The sequence below is a fragment of the Macaca nemestrina genome, chromosome 4 (genome assembly GCF_043159975.1).
Source record: "Macaca nemestrina isolate mMacNem1 chromosome 4, mMacNem.hap1, whole genome shotgun sequence".
Lineage (NCBI taxonomy): Eukaryota > Metazoa > Chordata > Mammalia > Primates > Cercopithecidae > Macaca > Macaca nemestrina.
In genome coordinates this window covers 83036415-83051495 of record NC_092128.1, presented here as the reverse complement: position 1 = coordinate 83051495, position 15081 = coordinate 83036415, and the positions used below count along the sequence as shown (strand labels likewise).

At 32.4% G+C, this 15081-nt stretch overlaps 1 protein-coding gene across 5 annotated transcripts in view; it reads left to right on the top strand.

Moving 5' to 3' along the window:
• Positions 1-15081, top strand: part of LOC105475602 (von Willebrand factor D and EGF domains) — a 153218-nt gene that overhangs the window by 82494 nt on the left and 55643 nt on the right. For all 5 annotated transcript variants that reach the window (XM_071094892.1, XM_071094890.1, XM_071094891.1 and 2 more), the window contains 2 exons: positions 1855-2039; positions 6282-6513. In XM_071094892.1, coding sequence (XP_070950993.1) covers positions 1855-2039; positions 6282-6513 — 417 coding nt within the window. The remainder of the gene's footprint in view (positions 1-1854; positions 2040-6281; positions 6514-15081) is intronic.

The window sequence follows — 15081 nt, the reverse complement described above, 5'->3', positions numbered from 1 at the left end:
TAAATAAATAAAATTTTGAGTTAAATATTACACAATTCTCTAGTGTTGTTGATGGCAAGCAGTGATTTCTTTTATACATCTTATATTTTCGGCTTTGTATTAGGAAACAAAGCAGCTAAACCAGAAGAAATGCAAGAACTACAAAGGTGCTGAGTAAGGAGGAATACTACACAAAAAAAAGATGGAGTTATTGATTTTTTCCCAAGACAAAATTCTATTGTAGAAAAGAGATCAGAGAAAACATTTTAATAGTTTATGCACACCTTACTAGGGATCTCTTTCAAAATCTCTTTTTTAAAAGATTGTAACCAGGTGCAATGTCCTTGTTTTGAAGGGTATTAGAGATATTTCAAGATTAGATGAAATAATAGCACATCCCTTGACTTCTATCTTTTATTTTATAAAATAAGTATTTTATAAAATACTTATTTCGTGCTGACATTGGAGCCTTTTGGGAAATTAACAACTATGGAGGATTTATAGACAAAAGAAAGAGGAGCCCTTTGTGTTGACTTCCAATATCTTGTACTAAAAAAAAAACTATGTAGAGATATCTTTTGGAAAATAATATCTTTATATCGTTTAATTGCCATAACTATAAACAAAATAAAAAGCAGAAACATAATTCTAATTATAATGACTTATTTTTCATAGGCTACACTTGTGAGATCCACTTGTAAATTAGTATCTCTGATTTTTTGTTCTCCTTATTAAAGTTGAGAAATTGATTTTGATTTATAAATACTTCTGTAATTTAAAATTATATAATAAGTATTTGATAACTTTTTTAGTTAGATAAGCTTTTTCCCCAATCAGGTATTTTTAGTAGTGACTGAATTGTTTCTTTCACCTTTCTAATTTCATAGATGCCATCTTTATTACAGTGTTTTCCATCAATAAATATAATATATAGTATTTGAAGATTTTCTATCACCTGTGCCAACAAGATACTCTAGTATTCAAATACAGACAGTTCCTTGTGGTGCTTATTATTTCAGCAATTTGGGAACACAGGAGCCTCAAACAAGAGCTGCATTTTAGGATAACTGTTTCACTGCCTGCTCTTCTCTCCACTTTCAGTGCTGGAAAGTGGAGCTTTTTGTTTGGCCTCTGTGGATTTCATGAAATAAGTATATTCCAGGCCAAAGACTACTCAGATAAAAGGTTTCCTAAAAAAGACTAAAGAATTCTCCCTTTCGCCATGGGCTTTTCTTGTTTCCCCTTCAAACCTGCTCCCCTCCATCCCATTCGTTTTTCTGTGCTTAGTAGGCAAAAAGATACTTCCAAAATTTTGAAAAACAACTTTAAAAATTTTTAATGTTTTTCTGCATTCAAGAATGCAGGAAACTTTAGTTTGAAAGCACTTTACACATATTGAGTTAGCATTGAAATATTAGTTCAGTTTGTTGCATTCCAGCATTTGGCAGAAATAGAATTTTTGAGGCATGTGGCTACTTTGGGAGAAACTGGTTGTAGAGAAACAATAGCGATATTCAAATCCAGAGTACCAGGCCCAAGAGAAATCCTTGTAGGTCCTGTGACTTGACATCCTAACTCAAGAGCAAGCAACTCTATTGTTTGTTTGAATTAAATGAAAATAAAGGTTTTAAAGCTTACATCTTTCAAAAGTACATTCTAAAGAGTTTTGTTGATTTGTTTATTGCATTTATGAAACATGCAAATTAGTTAAGTCACTTATGACTTACTAACAGACTCTGACATTTCAGAGCGTCTTTATGTGCAAAGTAAGTTAATTTGCTTTATTTTTTGTTATGAGAATCAATTTTAATTGAGGACTGAACTGTGTCAACAAACAAAATGCATTACATAAAAACACCTGTCTTTCCATACTAGCTCAGGAGTGCTCTCCTGGGGGACATCAGTTTCTTCAGAGTCCTTATAGAAGTGTCCATTTTGACTCGTGGCACCTCCAGCAGTCAGCTGTTCAAGACCTAATATGTGACCATTCCCTCTCCCCCGGATGGTATAGATTTCTCATCTTTGACAGACCTGCTGAGATGCCAACCAAATGTGTTGAGGTATGTCAACTCCCTAAGTACAACATATGATTTTCCTTATGTGTTTTTCATATGAGATTTGTATCTTCTTACAGCCAGCTTATTTCTCATGCTAAAATATTGTTTTAATTTTGTATAAGATTGAGTTGATCTGAAAGACTATTCCCACATTACCTAGTCTAATAATAATGGTAATAGTTAACGTTATGTTCCATGCAGTCCAGAAACACTTTTACCGACATTATCTTGTATGAGTTTACAACTCTAGGATACAATGTATCATCATTATTTCCATCAGACAGTGCAGAAAACATATGTTCTTAGGCATAGTGCTCCTACAGTCACAGCTAGCAGGTCAAAAGGCTGAGTTTTGAATACAGGCAGTTGTTCTCTAGGGCTCAGGTGTATTACCTGCAAACAGTAAAATACTGTTTATCTAAAGTGCTTCAGTTTTGTCAGTTGTTGCCTCTCACTGCCTTTCTTAACTGATGGAGTAAAACTTACAGGCTCGGCACCTCCTATTCTAAGACTAAGAAGAACTCAGTCTGGCAGTGAAATCTCCAGGTATTTCCTGATCACAGTTGGAAGACAGTATACCTGTAGCATATTCCATACTCTGGAGGCATATGGCCTTATCTCACTTAAGCTCCCTCCTCAAACCCAAAATTTGGGCAGCCAACATACCCTTTTTTTCTTTATAGTTGTGAACATGTAAGCATATGTCTTTCAAACACATCAGGTTTAAATGGACAAAATTAAAAAGGTTTTATACATGAACTCACATCGGATGTGTTTAATTTGCAACTTAACTTTTCATAAACTTTACTTTTTTTACAACATGATATGATTCTGATCATAGCATTGTCCTTTATAGCATTGTGTAGCATTGACTTGTCTAGCCCAGGTGACTTCTTTCATCCTTATTTCATTTGACAATTACATTTTCTTCCAAAATGCTTCAAAAAATAAGCAGAAGAATAAACATAAAGTGTGATTTCTTGGGTAATCCCTCAGCTAACTTGTATTACTTATCCAAGCCATTCTGAATTTCTATTGACAATTCTACTTATCCTTAGCATGATTTTCAAATGCAAGTTCCCCTAATTCATTTGTAGTCCCCATTCATCTGATGATACTGTCATGAAAGAGACATTATTTCTACTTATCATACTCTGACCAGTTATCCTTTCAGTTCAACTCTTATTATTGCGACCACATTTTTATCCACATCATCTAAAGAATGAGACTAATTCTAAATCTGTCAAAACACTAAGCCCATTAACTCAGCATCCTAACTTATATGATCAAAGTGGAAGAAGGATTTTAATCTGACATTTATTTTGCAACTTATAAATTCCCTGCACTTGTGGACCTTATTGCATATGTAAACTCACTAGTTCTCTCAGTGATGCTTTGAGGTAGCTAGTGTTACCTCATTATAAAGATGTGGACACAGACACTAAGCATGAGTCACATGACCAAAGCCATGTACCTGATCTTCTCCCTTATCACAGTCTTTCTCAGCTAACTGGTTTCCCAAGTGAATTCTGCATAAATAGGTGTTCAGCTGTGATAGGTAGCTAATAAAGGCATGATATTATTGAAGACATATGTCTGTGTAATGCTTCTCAAATTACTAAAGGGTTCATCATCACTCACAATTTTACCCTATATAATTATACACTTATTGGGTGTGATTTCATTCTTAAAGGTGACTTTCTTTTAACTTAGAGGTCATGCAGCTACTATTGGCCCCTGGAGAGAGATCGCATCACATAAGATTTTGTCTTAGCAAAAGGCTTGTTTTCCTTATTGTTATTCACATTTTATAAATACTGCAGAAGCAGGAATCATTTTCCTTTTTAAGCACTAATGTAAAAAGATCTCTGGAAAGACACTGAAATTTTAACAATGTTTAATTTTAAAGCGTGGCATTGTGGTTAAGTCTCATTATCCCTTTTTTGTTTATTTGCTCATTAGTCGCTTTTGTGACACTTCATTTGTAAGGGACTAAAAAACAATTAGAATTTAAAAGTAAAGTTTGAGAAAATTGGAGGAACTTCACCACATTTAAAAATATTTGTGTTTTTTTCTTAAGGTTGATTTAGCTACAAGTGTTTCTAGAACCTCACACAAATGTAAAGGTGAACCAGTTTCCCTGGCTGTTTTCCTGGAGATCAGCTAAACTGAGCAGGCTGTGCTCCACGAGGAAGTGCTCTCTATCCCCACCCTCTCATTCCCTTTTTGTGCTAAGACTTTAAAGCATTCAACCGGAAACTCAATGATTTTTTTTTCTCTACTGCTTAATACATGTCGACTTACATAAATTACTATTTGTAATGTTTTAAATAAGAAATGTGCATTACATAAAGCTTAGGAAATAAAGAACAGGAGTGGAACAACATTTCTTCATAATCTATCCACACAGTCATAACTACCGTTATTAACATTTTGCTATTGTTTTATCTTATTTATATTGTTTTGTAATATTCATGTTATATGTTCAATTGAAAAACATGCTATTCTTTTTCAGTTACAGTTATAGTATTATCATTTTCCTGTTATTATAAATTCATTTTTATAATTTTTGAAAATAATATTATGCCATACATGTATCATATTTATTTAAACCATCACCATATGTGTGGACGTTCAGGATTTTGCTATAATAAGTAATTCTGCAATTAGCAAATGCACATGTAATCATTTTAATTTTAGTGTCTTTAGTAAGATTGATTTTTGTAAGTTAGATAAGTAATGGTTAAAGTCTTTTTGAGGCTTTTGATACATATAATTGTTCATTTAAAACATAGTGATAATTTTTAGTTCCAATAGCAGTACATGAAAATACCTTTTGCAATACTGAATATTCTCATGTATGTATTAGGCATTTGTGTTTCTTTTGTGAATTACCTGTTTGTACATTTTGTCCATTTGTAGTCTTAGAGTTTTAAATGGATAATATTACAAGGTTAAAATAAAATAGCAAATATAGTATGATTATAAATAAACATAACAAAATATAGGACTACTTACATATAATTTTATTATTTAATTTTAATCTTATATTTTTAAAATTATAATTCATTCATATATATCAATATTTCCTTTATGTTTTTCCTTTGCTTTTAAGCATAGAAATAATAATAAGAATTATAACCTGGCTAACGATTTTTGAGCCATTGCTATGTAGAAGCTGTATTATATATATTACTTTATCCATACCTCATTATGATACTTTGAGGTGGGTACTACTTCCACCTAATATGAAAGAGAAGGATGTTGAGTGCCTTGTCCAAGATCATGCATTTAGTAAGGGTCCTGGTTCTTCCTGAGTCGTGCATAGTTTCTTCTTATTTTTCCTGGGTTATTTTGCTATTTAATTCTATTTTTCATCTGAAAAATGATTTTGATGACTTCAAGTGAGGTTGAAACGTTATTATTTATTTATTTATTTGTTTTGAGATGCAGTCTCGCTCTGTCACCCAGGATGGAGTGCAGTGATGCGATCTTGGCTCACGGTAGACCCCATCTCCCTGGTTTAAGCAATTCCCCTGCCTCAGCCTCCCGAGTAGCTGGGGTTACAGGTGCACTTCACCACACTCGGCTAATTTTTTTTGTATTTTTGGTAGAGACGGGGTTTCACCATGTTAGCCAGGATGGTCACGATCTCCTGACCTCAGGCAGTCTGCCCACCTCGGCGTCCCAAAGTGCTGGGATTACAGGCGTGAGCTACTGCTCCCTGCCAAATTTATTATTTCTAAATTACTAAACAATTTTCCATCACCAGATTTTGAGTAATACCTTCCTTCTCGCTGATTTTATTGCCTCCTGAACTATGTATTAACTTCTTGTACATACTATTTCAAGCAGTTTTCCAAGAGCTTTCCAAGATCAGTTTATCTTTGTGTTATGTGTTAAGATAACTTTAGATTGACTTGTCTTATTTTAGAATTTATCAGCTATTTTAGTAAGGTATCTGAGATTTAATTTCCCTTGTTTACAATACAAGTGTAATGCATGGAATAAATTTATTAATATTTACAATGAATTTGTGAATGAGTATATTAACTATGAGATTTCTACCCTTAAATTTAGTATTCCTTAAAACTACTTTTTATTGTATAGAACAGGTGCAAGTTATAATTTTTTTAATGATTAATAATATTTTAAGGGTTGTTTAGAAGGAAATGCAAAGTTGATATATCTACAATGGATGAAAATAAATTGAATTTTCAACTTTTGTTTTCTGTGCTGCAAAAGATGAACCACTGTGGAACTCAGGCCCCCATCTGGCTGTCTCTGAGCGATTCAGAAACACTGCCATCTCCTGGGGAGATCAAGCAATTGACAGCTTGTGCAACATGGCAGTTTTTGTTTAGCACTACAAAAGACTGCTGTCTCTTTCAAATCCCAGTGTCTGTAAGAAACTGTGGGAACTTTTTTGTATACTTACTACAGCCAACTCAGGGATGTATGGGCTATTGTGCGGAAGGTAAGAAAACATCAGTAATTCACATGACTGTTACTCATGAACCCTGCCATTTGTACCATTCTCTGGATAGGTTGCACGGAGTCAGTGCAAATCTCAGTAAGACTCGTTCTATCATTATTGTTAGATTGAAGCTAAATTTCTGTTTATGTTGGTCAGATTTCTTTAGGATTCTTTGCCAAGATTGCAAAGTACCCCCAAACATTTGATGTGAAAGCATCAAAGCAGACATCTCACATTTTTTCCCCTGGACATAATGATCGAGTGTGTTAAAAATTCTTTGGTTTCCTCAAGTCCATTCCTCTTTTAATTAAAGGATGAAGAAGGGTGAGTAAAAGTTATCATAAAAATATACATTTTATATTATTTCATCTTTCATTCACCAATATTTATTGAATGTTTATCCTGTGCCAGAAATTATTTAAGGCCTCAAGAGTTACAGTGATGAGCAAGATAAATGAGATCTCTGCCTTCATGAAACTTGCATTCTAGTGGAATGCTTCAGACAATATCTAAGAAGAAACAGAATATTATTTAAAGATTAAAGTAGATATCCCTAAGTCCTTACTATATAAATATACGAGTAGATAATTAAATAGAAGCAAGGAAACAAAGCTTCTTTAAAGAATTACAAATATTTGTTACTACTACTTCACCTAAAAGATTTTGAATAACTTCCCTCATTTTGCTTGTTGGCTGCATTTGAGTTGTTTCCAAATAATTGGGTATGACAAGGAAAAAAAAATCTACCAGTTTTACAGTGGAGAAACCTGGCAGACATTACATTAATCAAGTGATTGCAGTTAATTTTACTAGTGATAACACATGTTGATGTCACATGTCTCCTGATAACGTGTACTAATAAGAGCACTTCTGTTTTGTAGTACTCTTCCCCCAAAAGCATAATCCTAGTCCAATCATGACAAAGTTTATATAAACCCAAATTAAATAACACACTAACAAAATACCTGAATAGTATTTTTCAAAAACGTCAAAATTATGAAGAACCAGGAAAGAATAGAAAACAGTCACAGATTAGAAAATGATGAATAACGCAATCGGATATCCTGATTGGGAAAACTGAAAAATTCAGATTGGTAAAATCTGACTACAGCCTTCAGTTTATTTGAGGGTGCAGTCCTAAGGTAAATTTCCTAGTTTTGACAAATATATCATGGCTTTGTAATATGTTAACATTTGTGGAAGATGGATAAGTGCAAATTCTCTATTATTTTTGCAACCTTTATGTGAATCTAAAATCATTCTAAACTAAGATGCTAATATTTGAGAAATTAATATTCCACAAATTAAAGAAAATTGGTCAATACAATAGGAATGAACTGGCACAAAGATGCTGTCTTACAAAGGGCACCTGAGGAGTTCTCTTTGAATAAGTGACAAATTTGAGTTGAGCACTGAATGTGGAGAATGAGGCAGTCATGAAAATATGTGGGGAAAAAGAGCTCCAGCAGAAGAATAGACAATGCAGATGTCCTTAAATACACATGAAGAAGGCAGTTCAAGGAGCTGAAGGAGAAACAATGTGGTGGGAACAGAGAAAATGAATAAATCTTGGGGGATGAGGTTAGAGAAGTAAGAAAAGGTCAGCGTCTGTAGGGTCTGAAGTTCCTGGTAAGAACTTAGCTTCAGTCTTTAAAAATCCTATAAGATTTTTAAAGAGATGAATAATATGATCTAAGGAGTGTATTTGAAAGGTCATTATCCCTGCAGCAAGACTCCAGAGACTGTTGCATTAATTCAATAGAGAGATGGTAGTGGCTTAAAGGAGAGAGGAGTGGAAATGACTAGGACTAGTGGCAAAGAAAAGAGGATATTAAGCTAAGATGTCTTTGGAAACAGAGCTCATGCAATGGATATGAGAAAGATGCAAAGAGAGAAATCAAGGACAAAATCTACGGTTTTTGCTTGAGCAACTAAAGAGGGAGAGACTAGGGTACAAACACATCAGGTTGGGAAGAGAAATCAAGAATTCTGTTTTGGGCTGTTATCTAAGAAGGGACATGACATGTAGATATACACTACGTCTCAGACTCGTAAGCTTGACACTAGTGGTGTTGACTAAGGATGTTGTGGCATGAGAGTCCTGGCTGAGAGCTCCCATAACCCACCATTCTAGAGCTCACCATAGATAGTTGGACCTAATAATTTTTTTTCTTTTTCTCTGTGCTCCACTATGACTATGAACTCTTTGAAAATAAAGTGCCCTTTACATCAGCGTCTCATGTCCTAGTGTCCTGAACATAATAGAGATTCAACAAATGCATATTCACTAGCAATGTTTAATGGAACTAGTGGCCCAATTCCTAAGATACAAAAAGCTCTAAACAGAAAGAAACTACAGAGTGGCAATTTTTACTTGGACTATTTAGACAATGGTGAAGCTGATAAATGAGGGATTTATTCTATAGATAGGTGAGTGTGCTCATATATAACCAGTTATAGAAGTAAAACGAACCCCAATTTAGTTACCTGGGTTCAGTCATATATAGAAAGAACACTGAAAGTTCTGGGAGACACTCTTGTAGACAGTGTTCTTAAAGCAGATGAACACTTGATTCAGCAACAATGATGATTCTATGGGTAACACGCATGAACATTTTACTACTGAGGTTGTTAGACTCCCCAAGCTAGCCAACCCCAAATAACACAATTATAGCATAACAAGTAAAATCACTTAGTTGGTTATTATAGTAGTTAAAAGGAAACATAGTTTTAGGTTTAAATAACCCAATATATTTATAAATGTGGGTGTGTATATATACACATATATATACACACATAAATATTTATATAAACACATATATATATATACATATGTATAAAATATCCAATCTAAAAAATTATTTTGCTCATCATAGTTTTGGAATTGAAACCAGTATTATTAGAAAAATTGATTCCGTTAAGTTTCTAGCATTCTTATTCTCAGAAATCTGTCCCTTAATGTCAGCAAAAATAATAATACAATAAGTTTTCTCCTATGGTTAATTATTTCTTTGAGTTGAAAATATTAAAATAAAAAATTTAATATTTTGATGAGTTTGTAATGCAGTCTTTTTTCTTAAAAACAATGACACATACTCCAATTTCACGTTCTGTTTTTAACTACTGTTTTATTTCCAAATGACCTCTAAAGTTGATGTAAATATATCGTTATTGGCCATAATCCCTAAGCAAATAATGCATTATTGTCTACTTTACATGATAATAGAAACTAAGAAAGATAATGTTCTCAACATATAATTTTATTTCACTGTTCTGAAATACATACTACATTTATAGAAAATTGAATTGTTTAGATTTACTTTATCATTAATTGCAAGGCAGTAGTTCTATCTTTAAAAAAAAGGCAAAATTATTGTTTATTATTATAATAAGATCGAAATAATAAACTTATAAAATGTATTAATTCAAATAGGTATTTATTGGCGGTATTCCACAAGTATAATAATAACACACTAATTATTTCACACATATGTACTGCTGGAGTCATGCTTATTTTCTAACCAACACAGCATCTCCTTAGTATAGAGGGGTGACCAAAACAAATGTGGTCCCTGCCCTCCTGGCATAGAGTATTTCTGCAATTATAAATTGCAACTGATGAATGAAAAGATTAAAAATTGCTGTAGAAGAGAATACTGAAGGTGAGAGAGGATGAAATACATAATGAAGAGTCGACCAGTGAAACGTCTAACAAAAGGGCATTGATGCTGAGAGCTGGAGGTTAAATGGTCCTTGGTCAGACAGAAAGCAAGGGGAAGAACAGCTCAAACAGCGGCTGCAACAAGCGACAGGCCCTAAGGCAATAAGAGTATGCTGTACTCAGAAGAGTGAAAGCCGGACAGAAGTATTAGATCTCAACGAGTGAGGGAGAACATAACAAGACGAGGGTTTGAAAGGGCAGCAAGGCCTGATCGTTTAGGGAGCTCTGCATTTTGTTCTGTGTGATTGAGAAGCCTATGGAGAATTATCCTGAGGGAGTGAGCTGGTAAACCTTCACATTCCGTACACAGCTGCTGTCCAGCTAAAACTGGCAGTCTGTTTACTAAGAAAGGGCAGCATCTGCTCAGTTTAGTACAGCTAGTGCCATTCATTAGGAAGGACAAAATCCAGAGAGATGCATCAATCTCATTGGGTGGCCAAGATAAGAGTTTTTGAAAAATCTTAAGAATTTTTTTTGGCACTCTTGTCATAAAAAATATTTAATTTTTATAAATCTTCCTATAGTATTACCAAATATTTGTGGAAAATTCTGTGTTTCATGGAAAAACCATTGATTTATCTATATTAGTTTAAGAAACATTGACAACTACTAAAAAAGAAAACAAAACTTTCACACCAGGCAATACCATAAAATACAAATAATCACTTCATCAGAAATATTTTTTACACTGAATTTAAAAACATAATATTAAAAATTTGTATTTTATGATATCCCTTCCAAATTTAAAATATTTTCTGTTTTGTTAATGTCACTACCATCCACTCAATTTCCTAACCCAGAACACTCAAAAGTATCTTATAATCTCCACATTCAAGTCCTCTAAGCATTTAGGGAGAAGGAATTCTGGGAGACAATTGTTATTTTTTATTCTTAATGTCTGTTAACCAGACATATGCATGAATTATTCTTCCTGATTTGCTGATAGAAGCTTGCCTTGGAATATCATTTAGAACTTAAATTAGACTGCATAGATAGCAAACAAAAATGACAGTCACTTAATCTACTTAAGAGTTTCTTTTTCTTGCTGAACAAATATCTGGAGCAGGTGTTCTCTGCTGATGGCGATTTGGCCACTTTACAATGTCAGGCTGAGGTCTCTGAAAGTCACTAATCTTTTCCTTCATGGTGACAGAATGAAGCTCAAGTTTTAGCTTCTTTATCTGCATTTAGACAGGATAAAAGAGAAAGTTCAAAAGGTGAAAGAGAGCTTCTGCTAACTGAAATTTACTCCCCTTTAAGGAGCTTATTTGGAAAAAGCCTTCTTATCGTAACTACTTTAGAAGAATTCCCAGGATCATCTCTATCTTCGAAGGCAGTCTATTAAATGTCTTTTTTTACTTGGATGTATTGCTGTCTACAACCAATAGCCCCTATCTAGCTAGGAGTCAATATATTTAATTTTAAAATCACCAAAACAGCAAATAGTAGAGAGTAAAATTTCACTTTAATATCATAGTCTCATGAAGACGTTTTGATCCTCACAGAATTCATATGTATGTGTATACACACAATATATCTATCCCTAGAGCCTTCTAGAGGTCAAATAAGAAAAAATACTAATTACAATGAATTGTAATCGAAGCCATTCTAAAAAGGTTATATATTTGAAATATTATTTATTTAGAAGACTCTATGAAAATATACATCTTTGTTATATTTTTTGTATTTCCACTTAGCAAGGTAGTTAGGTCCTTATACTACATGTGAAGTGGCATCATATCAATTAAAGTTAGCCTATGTAGACTATGAGAAGTTAAAGATGTATACAATATCCCCTAAAGCTTCTACTAAAATAAAACAAAACATTGTAACTAATTAGCCAACAAGGGGTATAAAATGGAATCATAAAATATATTCCATATTTTTCAATGCAGATAAAAATAAAAAATGGAACAAAGCACTAATAGAATAAATAGAACACGGATAGTAACATGGTAGACTTAAACCTCACAATATTGTTAAATAATTGTGGATATTATAAGGTTTAAGTCCACCATGTTGCTATATATATTTATATATGATTTATATATATATATTAGGTTGGTACAAAAGTAATATATATAAATATATATAATATATATGATATAAACACCCCAACTGAAAAGCATAAATTGCCAAATTGAGCAAAAAAGCAAGACCCAACTATAGGCTGCCTAGAAAACTCATTTAAAAAGTAAGGAAAATGAGTTCAAAAGTATAAGGATAGAAGAAGATATACGTAGGTAACATTAATCACAAGAAATGTAGAGTGGGTATATTAATATTAAGCATAGTAGACTCAAAAGCAAAACATATTCCTAGGAAAAACAAAGGTCATTTCCTAATAATAAAATGTTCAGTTCAGTAAAAGAATATGACAGTTCCAAATGATGAAACACCTAATAACAAATTCAAAATACATAAACAAAACTGAGAGACCTGCAAGGAGAAATAAACAAATTTGTGATTATTACTGGAGATCAACACGTCATCTGTCAATAATTGATCAAGCATGTAGACACTAAAACAGCAAAAATGGAGGAGACCATAACACTCTTTCAACCAGTTTGATCTAAATGACATACAGAAAAGACTTCACAAAATAGCAGCATAGATGTTCAAGTACATAGGAAAATATTACCATGAAAAACCATATTCTGGGCCCTAAATTAAGAAAATTAGAATATCACAAAAAATTGAAGTTCATTAAAATTAAAACCCACTAAGTGTCTATATTGAACAACAAGAAAAGTCACAAATTAAAGACCCTAGTTTGTACATTAACTGATTAGAAAAAGAAGCACAAATGAGACTGAGAGTAAGCAGATGAAAGGAAACAGAGTAAAAATAAATGCAATAGAATGTATAAAAACAACAGAGAAAATTCAATAATATAAAAAACTGGTTATTTCAGAGATTCAATAAAATGAATAATTATCTAGCCAGTCCGATCAGTAAAAAAGAAAAAAAAAAAAAGACAGACATTACCAATATCAGGAATAAGAGCAGTGATACAACCACAGATTCTGTATGTAATAAAAAATAGTTATTATAAACAACTCTATGCCAATACAGTTGAAAACCAATGACATAGACAAATTTCTTAAAATATACAGACTACACATATTCATATAACAAAACTTGCACTTATAACTTCTAATTATATAAAAATAAAATAAAATACACAGTCAACCAATGTTCACTCAAAAGTAAACAGGTAACTTCAGTGGCCCTATATCTATTAAAGAAATTATATTTCTAGTTAAAAATCTATCTCACAATGAAAACAGCATGCCCAGATGACTTCAGTTGGGAATTTTTCCAAACATTTAATGTAGAATTAATACCAATTTTACACAAACTCTTTTCTAAACTTCTGTCGGGCCAGCATTACTCTAACACTATAACTAGACATAGACATTAAAAGAAAACTATATAACAATATCCCTCATGAAGAATAAATGCAGATGACCTGATCACCTATTTTGCAAACCTGATGGAATCTATAAAATAGCTACTGGAGCTATTAAGTGGGTTTAGCAATGTTGAATGAAAAAAAGATCAATGTTTAAAAATCATTTGTATTTTTTCATACTAGCAATTAACAATCAGAAATTTTATCTAAAAATACCAATTATAGTACCAAAAATATAAGACACTCAGTAATAAGTATGGCAAAGGATGTGTAAGACCTTTACAGTGAAAACTACAAAACTTTGTTGAGAAAAATTATATAAACCTAAGAAAATGGACAGATAAACCTTGTTTGTGGATCAAAAGACATGATATTAAGATGTCACTTCTCCTCCAATTGACTACAGTTCCAAAATTGTCCTAATGAATATCACAACAAACTTTCATGTAGAAATTTACAAACTCATTCTAAAACTCATATAGAAATACGAAGAACCTATAATACCTAAAACTATTTTGATAAAGAAAACAGTTGGACAACTTATATTATCTGACTTCAAACTTACCCTAAAGTTACAATAATGTAGACAATGTGGTAATTGCATGAGGATAGATAAATAAGTCAATGGAAAAGAATAGAGAGCCCAGGAAAACACTGACACACACAGTAAACTGATCTTAAACACAAGAATAGATCCAATTCTATACAAAAAAGAGTTGTGTTTTTAGTAAATTGAATATTCATATGCAAAAATAACTTTGATTCATATCATCAAAATACAGTAAAAAGAAAAACCCACCTCACAATCATCAAAGACTCAAATCTCAATTATAAAAGCTAAAAATACAAAGCTTGAGAGAATACTTTCACTTTCAGGTGAAAATATTTGTGATCTTAGATTAGACAAATATTTTAAAAATATAATACTAAAATTGTGATCCATTAGAAAATATAAATTGGACTCGATCAAAATTGTGAATTTCTACTCTTCTGCTCATTGAAAGACACTGAAGGAAAATGAAGAGAGAAGCCATAGTTTGGGAAAAAATATTTGCAATTCATATATCTGATGAAGAATTGGATCCAAAATATATGAGTAACTCTCAAAACCCAATAATAAGAAAACAATTTTGTAATAAGATTTGAGCAGACACTTCTCCAAAGAAGACATAATAATGGAAAATGGGCACATAAAAATATGCTTAACATCATTAGTCATTAGTTAAATGGATTTATATCCACAATGAGATACCATTATATTATATATAAAATTTAAAAAGATTGACCATATTACAGATGGCAAGGCCACGGAACAACCAGAATTGCTGTATTGTGCTACTGGGAGTGTAAAATGGTACATTCAAACATTAGGAAATAATTTGGCAGTTTCTTAAAGAGTAAACATATACTTCCATATGACACAGCCATTCCA